This window comes from Eucalyptus grandis, chromosome 2 (genome assembly GCF_016545825.1).
Source record: "Eucalyptus grandis isolate ANBG69807.140 chromosome 2, ASM1654582v1, whole genome shotgun sequence".
Lineage (NCBI taxonomy): Eukaryota > Viridiplantae > Streptophyta > Magnoliopsida > Myrtales > Myrtaceae > Eucalyptus > Eucalyptus grandis.
In genome coordinates this window covers 38,297,946-38,307,900 of record NC_052613.1, presented here as the reverse complement: position 1 = coordinate 38,307,900, position 9,955 = coordinate 38,297,946, and the positions used below count along the sequence as shown (strand labels likewise).

Genomic DNA, 9,955 nt, shown 5'->3' with positions numbered 1-9,955 from the left:
ACTAACAATTCCGCGCAGGAAGACAACGCAGCACCTCGATCGAACAACAACCCTTCTGCAAATTTCTCTCCCTCTCTCTCTCTCTCTCTCCCCTTTCTCTCTCCTTTGACCATCGCGAGGATGGAGAATCTGTGGCGAGCGGCGACGTTCCAGGCCCCCGACCCCGACGACTACGCCGGCGTCGAGTTCTGGGCCGAGCCGGAGCGGGCCGGCTGGCTGAGCAAGCAGGGCGACTACATAAAGACGTGGCGCCGCCGCTGGTTCGTGCTCAAGCAGGGGAAGCTCCTCTGGTTCAAGGACGCCAACGTGACCCGCCTCTCCGAGCCCCGCGGCGTCGTCTCCGTCGGCCGGTGCCTCACCGTCAAGGGCGCCGAGGACGTCCTCAACAAGCCCTTCGCCTTCGAGGTCTCCACCAACCAGGACACCATGTTCTTCATCGCCGACTCCGAGAAGGAGAAGGAGGAGTGGATCAACTCGATCGGCCGGTCGATCGTGCAGCACTCGCGGTCGGTGACCGAATCGGAGGTGGTCGATTACGATAGCAAGCGGTAGTGCCTGTAATCGCTCCTTCCCTTCCCCGCCCCCCTTGCTTGTACATTAGGTATAGGTTTTATGAGATCCGTCTCAGGAATTCGTGTGTGTGTTTATAGTCGGTGGTTCTCGTGTCTGACTGCTTCACGCAGAAACCCGGATTATCACGCGTCCAATGTAAGGTGTCGATTTTGCATGTTTTGTTTTGATACATCGTCTTTTTTATTGCTATTTCTGTTGAATTTAGTGCAATTCGGTCCCCTCTGGATAAAGATATGGCGATCACCTTCTGATTTCTGCCAATGAAAGGAGTATCTTTTTTGCTTCTCCCAGGATGTCCTTGTTTTTGCCTGTGTTTCCAGCCACTCATCCGTTATTAGTTTGTGGTAAAGTTGGGTATTCGAGCTCCTTGATTTCACGATAGCTGCTAGAATTCGGTGAATGTTAGACTAATCAATTGGAATTTACTTTTCATGGATGGTTCATTCTGACTGACCTAATAGCTATTTAGGTACCTTGTAGATTGATCAATTGGAGTAAATGATGCTACAATTTATGCTTTACCAATGATATTAGGAAGTATTGAGTTAAGTATGCGGTTCGGTCTGAGTGTATGGAGATGTATTAGGGCATCCCAGTAGTAGACACTCAATATGTTTTTCGTGCGAGCTGATTTATGATTTTGACTTCATTGGCAAATCTAAAGAAAGGGGATAGATAAAGCGGGCAACATTGAAGAAGCTACCAAGGAGTGAGTGCACTCCACCGTTTATTATCATAAAAAGTACAGTGGTCATAAAGGTACTGTCTACGACTCTACGGTGAATATCTGATGTAATTGTTGCTAGCCAAGAACTGAAGGCTACTCGCAGTCGAGCTGTAGGATCTGTGCATCATGATCATGTTCTCTGGCCAAGGAACTTTGCCCTGATTTTAGAAAGTTCTGTCACGACATCTTTCATCTTCATGCGCTCGTTAGGACTGTCCAGTGAGCATAGGACTCCAAGCCTCAAGAGAGCAATCAAGCAATCAACTTTGGCCGTTGTGGCTCTACTGCGCTCAACATTTTCTACATGAAAATGGGCTCTGCTGCTCTCAACAACCTCTCTGTGACTGTAATGAGCTTGTGCTTCCTGTAGCAGTGAAGGTTCAACAATCTCTTCCGCTCTTCCTTGCAAAGCTATCTTAGCATTTTCTTGGAGGGTCATCCCATCCTTAAACATGCCATCTGTAGGGCGTTTTCCGGTGAACATCTCCAGTAGCAGAATGCCGAAACTGTAGACATCTCCAGGCATGGATGCCTTGCCACCCATGCCATACTCTTAACAAAATGCAGGGAAACTCAATTAAACATAGAGAAGTTTTGATATATGCAAAAGTCGTTTTGTCCTGGCTATTTATTTATAAAACGAAAAGTTTAGGCATTTCTATCCATGGAGGGTCAATAAAGAGGAAGATGGTGAAGGTATTACCTGGAGGAACATAGCCGACTGTTCCCTTCACTCCTGTTGAGCTGCTTTGATTCGGTGAGCAGTTACCTGGTAAGGCACTAGGTAGAAATTTTGCTAGCCCAAAATCTCCTAGATGAGCTGTCATATCATGATCAAACAGAATATTGCTCGGCTTTAGATCACCATGAACTATTGAAGTTTCGCATTGGTTGTGAAGATAGTCGATTGCCAAGGCCATATCAAGGGCTGCATTCAGTCTTTGGACAAGGCTAAGATTCCTCATATCAGGTCGGACTTCAGACTTCGTTACTTCAGGTTGATCTTCTTTTGGGTGCAACCACTCGTCTAGACTTCCATTGTGCATAAACTCATACACTAGAGCTTTGAAATCAGCACCCTGAAAGTCAATGCTTGAGCATGTGGTGATGATCTTGACGAGATTCCGGTGACGGACACTTCGCAACGCCTCGCATTCTGCAATGAAACTCTTGAAAGCTCCCTTTCGTCTGAGATTGAGTACCTTGACTGCTACCATCATCCTTTCTTCTCCTAGAATTCCTTTGAACACAGAGCCATAACTTCCTTCTCCGATCAAATTTGAAGATGAGAAGTTATCAGTGGCTTGCTGGAGCTGAAGATATCAAACTTGTGGAAAGTGTTCTTTGACGGATGGTGCTGAAGGTCGTTTTCTTCCAGATTTCCTTGGCCTGATCAGACTAATCAAGAAGCACGCTAAAAGGAGGAAGCACAAAATGGTTAATGGAATTACTAACTTAAGAGTGCTCTGCTTCTTCTTTCTGTGGATTTTGCATGGAGGTAGTCCTAGTTCCTTTGTACCCCCACAGAGGCGGCTGTTCCCTGTAATTGATATAGCACTGACATTTTGAAATAACCCATCATATGGTACTTCTCCCTCGAGGTTATTGAATGATAAGTTTAGATCCTGTAGGAGAGTGAAATTCTGTAGGTACTTCGGAATTTGACCGGATAAGTTGTTCCTTCCTAGGTCAAGGAGTTGAAGGCTTTTCAAAGCTCTGAGAGAGGAAGGGATGCTTCCTTCAAATAGGTTGTTTCCCAGATCAAGACATTCTAGCATTATGCATTTCCCCAATGTAGGAGGAATGACTCCCGACAACCTATTGTCAGAAACATCCAATTCTACAAGGCTGCTCATATTACCCAGCTCTTGGGGCAGCGGTCCGTTCAAGAGGTTTCTAGCCAAATTAAATGAAATGGACACGAAAGGAAGGGTGGCTACCTCTGCTGGTATTGTGCCAGTGAGGTTGTTACTGGACAGGTTAAGTACTTCGAGACGTTGACAGCTTCCTATACTAGAAGGTATATTGCCTTGTAAACTATTTTCTTGCAAGAGCAGTCTTGTCAACTGGCTAATGTTTCCAAATGAGGGGGGAATTGCTCCAGAGATTTTGTTGCGGGAGAGGTCGATTTCTACTAATGCCTGAAGCTTTCCAATTGTTTTCAGGAATCACACCTGTAATAACGTTCTTAGACATGTCCAAGCGAGTTATACCTTTCAAGCGTTCTATTCCACTTGGAATTTTGCCAGATATCTGGTTTGATCCCAATATTAGCCATTCGAGCTCACTCGAGAAGTTGGAAACCGAAGGAGGTAACTCACCTTTAAATCGGTTCATGCTTATATCCAGGAGTCGGAGTCTGCTACAGTTGGTTAAAGAAGTCATAAAACTGAAGCCGTCGTCCTTCAAATTTGTCAACTCGTTCTTGGACAGAACTAATCTGCCAAGCCCCTTTAAGTTTGCAAGGTTTAGAGGTAGGGTTCCCGAGAAACTATTGTTGGCGAAGTCGAGTTCTACCAGTCTTGTCGCATTGGGTAGCGAAACAGGTATTTTGCCTGTGAAGCTATTTCTTCCAACGTAAAGCCCTTCTAGATTAGGAAGAGTGAAGCCAATATCAGGCCGAATTTCACCATGCAGTCTATTGTTTTCCACATCAAGAGCTAAGAGAGAAGTAAGATTATAAACTGAAGGGGGAATAGTCCCGTAGAAATTGTTTCCAGAAATCTGCAGAAATGTTAAGCTTGACATTTTCCCAACGGCAGCGGGGATGGTACCCTGTAGATGGTTATCTGAGATGGAAACTTCAAGCAGTGAAGTTATATTTCCTAACCATTCGGGAAAATTTCCCGTCAGGCCATTATCTGGAACTAGAAAACTAGCCAGTTTGATTAGCGTACTCTTCTGTTCGGCTAGGATCTTACCTGTTAACTTGTTGCCTGTCAAATCGATGCCCAGAAGTTCTGAACAAGAAGTCAAATTGATAGGTATCTCTCCCTCAATAGCGTTATGGCTGAGGTTGAGGTACTTAAGTCGGTATAAACGACCAACCTCCGAAGGGATCCGACCCTGGAAGCCATTGCTGGCGAGGTAAAAATATTGGAGGAAGGAGAGATTTCCTATGGATGCTGGTATCGAGCCAACCAACTGACGATCCATTAGGTTCAGAACGGTGACCCTTTCTTTGTGCCGGCGGCTACATTTGACACCCGTCCAATTACAGAAAGACAGAGAGTCATTCCATGAGCTCATCACCCCGAATGGATCGATAACTATATGATTCTTGAAGGAGATCAGTGTGAGTTTGTCGGGTGCATCTTCGGAGTACGCCACTGTTGCCGGGGAAGACATGCATCTTGGGAGCATCATGCATGTCAGGATGCTCAGAAGTATGGGAATGCAAAAACTGGCGTAGGCTTGTGAACAAAGTGCTCTCATCGTGAGGAATTACAAGATGGCAATAGAGGAGGAAGTTTGAGGTCCGGTGGGGGACAATGAATTGCATTGGCATATTTATTGGATCTGCCAAGCCAATTACAGGGGATCGAAAATAGCGTAATTACCTTGCCTACTGACCTGTTATGTAGCACCGACACAGATACGCGAAACGACACGACATGATACGCCGACACGTTATTTCTTAAAAAATAAAGAATTTCGACACGTTCCAACACGTTATATATTGAATATATATTTTTATATATAAATGCAAAAACAAATAAATTATAATAAAAAGAGCATTGAATTAATTTATACTAAAAAAAGAGTAAATTTGAAGTAACATGTCATGTTTTCTTATACTTGTCAGAGATTAGTGAGATTTCTTATAGTCCCAGACAGAGTTTGGAGTTCATGATATAGACTGGCTTAGAGCTCCTTTGCAAAACAAGGTTTGAGAAAAATGAAAATTCAGGACAAGAACTCTCAAAGTATGACCAAAGAAAAGGAGATAACTAAATTTGCCATGGAAAATGTGAGAGATAACTCACAAGCCAATGACATGGACCAAAAGACATAACTTGTAGGTGACGCTTGCGAGAGGTAGAAATAAGCAAAAATAAAATAAAAAAAATCACAACTTTAAGTCTGCGAGGCGGCGGAGCGAGGCCGTCGAGAAAAGGGGCATTCCATCATCACTCACGGGAATGTCAAAACTTATAAGTGAGGAACTTGAGAGTGGGAATTTTCTTCTTTCCCCTTTATTTTTATTATTTTCATTATTTTTCATATATTTATATTTTGACCCCTCAAGTATTGAAATTTTTTAAAATTGACTCTGTGTGTGTCGAATTTCGGACTTGCATGTCGAGTGTGTTGGGAAAAGTTGACCACGTGTCGGATTTCCCGATACTCGTTGACCGCATGGAAGACTTGATTATCTGACCCTACTTTGAATTGATGATGGGGAAAAAATATTTGCGAGTAATTTTACTCCTGTCACTTCTGTTCTTGTCATTCTAGTGCTACTGATCAACTCGCCCGATGACTCAGGGCCCGTTTGGTTCAGCTTCGGGGAAATGCTCTTGGGAGATTGTAAATATCTTTGAGGTAAAGAGGTTTTCCGAAATGTTACACTATTGGGTAAATTATAATCTCAAATAGGGGGTAAGTACACTATCAGTGCCAAAAGTTGTGTAAGACACTCATTTTGGTGCAAAAAGTTTATTTTGGATCACTTAAGTGCTAAATCGGAGGAAAAACGATTACTTTGGTGCCACCAGCGAGAGATTCTGGCCAAAATGATTACGTAACTTTTATACTTAAAAAAAAAAAATCAACATGGCTTTTAAACGACGTCGTTTCTATCTTCCTTAAGAAAACGATGTCATTTTGCTGTCCTAAGTGGATGGCCTCACAAAAACGATGTTGTACAACTCATTTGTGGATATTTATTTATTTATTTGGGGATTAAAATTGGGATTTTTTTGTTCGATCCTCGCCCAATGCCACGGCTGTCGTTGCTCAGCCACTGTCGCTCGGCCACCATCGCTCAGCTTCCATCGTAGTTACTCGCGACCGTCGCTTGGCCTCCGTCGTAGTTGCTCGACTAGGCGAGTGAGGAGAGGCTGAGGTTATTGCTCGAGCAAGAAGCGACGAGAAGAATAGGAGGCGAGGGCGGAGGAGGATGAGGAAGAAGGGGGTTGAAGGTGGAGAAAGCAAACACGAGGAGGGCGAGCGAAACAAGGAGGGCGCAAATGGAATTACAAGATAGCAATAGAGGAGGAAGTTTGAGGTCCGGTGGGGGACAATGAATTGCATTGGCATATTTATTGGATCTGCCAAGCCAATTACAGGGGACCGAAAATAGTGTAATTACCTTGCCTATTGACCTGTTACGTTGGAGATGGCGGATTGGGCTTTGCTCAGGGAGCGGCTGAAGTGGGTCCTTCTGAAGGGGGAAGGAGAAGGAGGAGGAGAGGAGGAGGATGATAAGAGCTTGAACTTGTCAACAATGTTGGACGAATCGGAGGTGGAGTTGTGTTAGTGCTAGTGTTGGTGCGCTGCTAGTGTCTCTGCTAGCTGGTGCTGGTGCACTGCTGGTGTCGCTGGGAAGAAGATGATGAGAAGCTCATGCCATGCTTTTTTTTTTTTTTTCTCTCTCTCTCTCTCTCTCTCTCTCTCTCTCAATTTGGGGATTTAGGGTTTTGAATTGGGGGAAAGATATCAAACGGCGTCGTTTTGTTGTTTAAATGCTGATTGTACTCTCCGACAAGCCACATCAGCTTAAAAAATTAATAAAAAAGTGCTACGTTGGATTTCCGATCAATTAGATCGGCATTGGCATCAAAATGATTATTTTTCAAACTTTTTGGCACTTAAGTGATTCAAAATAAACTTTTGACACCAAAGTGAGCACCGTATACAACTTTTGGCACTGATAATGTACTTACATCTCTCAAATAGTATTGAAGAGTAACTTTAGCATAAATACCATTTGACGAAACTCACATTTGTAATGGGCTTTTGCTATTTTTTATTTTTATTTTTATTTTTAGTTTGAAAATCAAATCCGGCGACTGGCTAACCACCAGCAAAGTGTTGGATGGCTAGATCTGGCCGTCGAATGGCCAAATCTAGCCGCCTAAGGTCGCAACCTTAGGTGACGTCATTGTCTAAGGTTGCAGAGGCCAAATCTGGCAGCCTAAGGTAGAAACCTCAGGTCGCATCGCCAGGCGTCGCATAGTTCGTGCGCACCAAGCAGTGTAGCTTGGTTCACGCATGCCAAGCGACGCCGCCTGAGGTCATGTGAACCCAGGTGGCATTGCTTGGTTTGAGCGTGTCAGGCGTGCTGCTTGGGTCGCGGGTCACGGGTTGCGCCACCCCATGCGGTGGTCACCGGGGACGTGTGATCCCTAGGTGGCGGTGGTGACTGCTGGAGAAGCCCGACTCTTATGCAGGGAAGATGAAGATGAATAGGGAAGAAGATGAATAGTCACACGGATGACTAGTTAACTTGCATTTCCAAAATGTTGAATGCTCAAAGCAGGTCCGGACCTATATTGGGCTTTAAAAAATGTTTGCCAAATGCAAAATATTTTTCCCAAGGGGCTTTGGGGGCCTAAAGCCCATTGGGAAAGTTGAACCAAACGAGGCCTAGTAATCATGGTCAAGTTTGTATAAAAGAGGTAAGGCATGACTTTGCTAGTGGGCTTATGTGGAATTGGGAGATTATTACCACTTTATACGTATGGGATCAATTAGTTAATAAAGCTCAGCTGTTGTGTGACAATAATGTACAGTTCATTATCCTATCTTGAAAATTTCATAAGATATATGACTCGCGTTTATAAAAATTACATGAAAAAATATCAACAATTTTAGTAATTAATTCCACATGCTAAAAACAATCGATGTTGACATACAAAGTGTCTATTTCTCGTAGAGTCATGCACATGATTTCTAGTTCTTCTACTTCTGAGAATAGCGTTGTCGAATTATGTGACACCCCGAAACTACAAGAAAGGGGTGATGACATGGTCGTCATTCCTCATGAAGGACGCTACCTCAAATATAACCAACTACCTGATAACAAAATGTATATCTCTAAACATATATACATATAAGCTAGGTAGCACGGACACTGCGACACGACATGCGACACGACACGACACGACACGCGACACGTTATTTTTCAAAAAGTAGAGAATTCCGACACGTTCCGACACGTTATATATTAAATGAATATTTTTATTTTTAATTAATTTAATTCAAATTCAGTATTTTTATTTTTCGAAATTATATTTTAATCCCATTTATTTATTTTTCCATTAAAAAGATTTTCACTAAAGTCCACTCCACCCTCTTCTAGTTCTTTCCCTCGTCCATTTCCCCCTCCCCCCAAAATTTTTTTTCTTTCCCTCCCCACCATCGTTCGTTTCCCCCACCCCCAAATATATTTTTCTTTCCCTCCCCTTCACTGACAGACAGGACAGACAGGCTGTCCCTGTCTCTTCCCCTCCCCCAATACGCAGTGGCCATCAAAAACCCGTCCGTCTCTTCCCTTCCCCAATACGCGATGGCCCATCAAAAACCCTAGCTTTGCACGACCCTTCCTCTTCTCATTCCTCGCCGCTCGCCGCACGCCACACAAACCCCTTTCCTCGCCGCTCGCCACTCGCCGCACGACCCCCTTCCTCGCCGCTCGCCGCTCGCTGCTCGTCGCCTCTCACCACTCGCCGCACGACCGCCTTCCTCTCCTCTTCCTCTCGCCTTTGGCCCTTTCTCCCTCGCAGCTGCAACCTCGTCGGATCCGTCGTAGCATCGCCGTGGCGGCCGTCTCTCGCCGTCGCGGCCTCCTCTCTACTCCCTCGCCGTCGCTTCCACCCTCCGTCATCTTCCGGACACGCGTGTCGAAACGTGTCAGGCACGCGTTGACCGCGTGTCGGATTTTCGACACGCGTTGACCGCGTGTCGGATTTTCGACACGCGTTGACCGCGTGTCCGACCGTGTCCGAGCATGTCGACGTGTCCGACACGCTCCGACACGTGTCGGACACGACACGGAAGCACGGACAACGTGTCCGTGCTACCTAGCATATAAGATAAACCAATAGGTTGGTTACAACATCAGAGTTTCTATAGTCCACTAAAAAGAATATGTACATTCAGAACTCAACCAACCCAACAAACTTACAACAACTATATAACCAACTCCTTAAGCCATACCCCAAAATAAACTCCCAAAAGTTTCCTAGTAGCGCTCTCATCCTACTTGTTGCTGACTCTGGGACCTGAAAACATAGAAGATGAATGGAATGAGCAACCACAGCTCAATGAGTATCACATACCATAAAAGCATATCAAACTTTCATGTTACACATTTAAAGCTCAAGATATGGCTCATTATTGTCAAATAAAAATATAATAACTTGCATGAACAAATGCGTTATATGTTACCTCAACCTAGTTATATCAAATAGCAAAATTTCTCATTCATCAATAATAACAAAACAGTCATCACCAATTTGATTCAATAATTGGACTCATCTTATCTCATATCGATGGTTCATTCCATGCTCAATATCTAAACTCAAGGCCCTAGAGGTGGTTCTCATGAAATTACGTTATCGTGTAGCACTTAGCTTTTGACCACATATAACAATAGTACAAGACTATAAAGGTGGCTCCCACGTGACTCAAGTCATCATGTATCACTAT

The 9,955-nt window shown here is 44.2% G+C and overlaps 2 protein-coding genes across 2 annotated transcripts; one reads left to right on the top strand and one right to left on the bottom strand.

Moving 5' to 3' along the window:
- On the top strand, positions 1-858 carry LOC104432657 (pleckstrin homology domain-containing protein 1). Its single transcript, XM_010045141.3, has one exon. It carries the CDS (start codon positions 121-123, stop codon positions 550-552), a length of 432 nt encoding a protein of 143 aa, XP_010043443.1. The 5' UTR covers positions 1-120; the 3' UTR covers positions 553-858.
- A 572-nt stretch (positions 859-1,430) lies between these two features.
- LOC104432656 (putative receptor-like protein kinase At3g47110) lies at positions 1,431-4,735 on the bottom strand. Its single transcript, XM_039307078.1, has 4 exons — positions 3,485-4,735; positions 2,752-3,441; positions 2,004-2,622; positions 1,431-1,852 (listed from the first exon to the last, which is right to left on the bottom strand). Exons 1-4 carry the CDS (start codon positions 4,733-4,735, stop codon positions 1,431-1,433), a joined length of 2,982 nt encoding a protein of 993 aa, XP_039163012.1.
- Positions 4,736-9,955: the final 5,220 nt, after the last annotated feature.

Coding starts and splice junctions, on each gene's coding strand:
- LOC104432656 (XM_039307078.1), bottom strand. CDS start 4,735: ATGAGAGCACTTTGTTCACAAGCCTACGCCAGTTTTTGCATTCCCATA. Junction 3,442..3,484: donor GCTTGGACATGTCTAAGAAC/GTTATTACAGGT, acceptor GGAAAGCTTCAG/GCATTAGTAGAAATCGACCT. Junction 2,623..2,751: donor AGCAGAGCACTCTTAAGTTA/GTAATTCCATTA, acceptor CCACAAGTTTGA/TATCTTCAGCTCCAGCAAGC.
- LOC104432657 (XM_010045141.3), top strand. CDS start 121: ATGGAGAATCTGTGGCGAGCGGCGACGTTCCAGGCCCCCGACCCCGAC.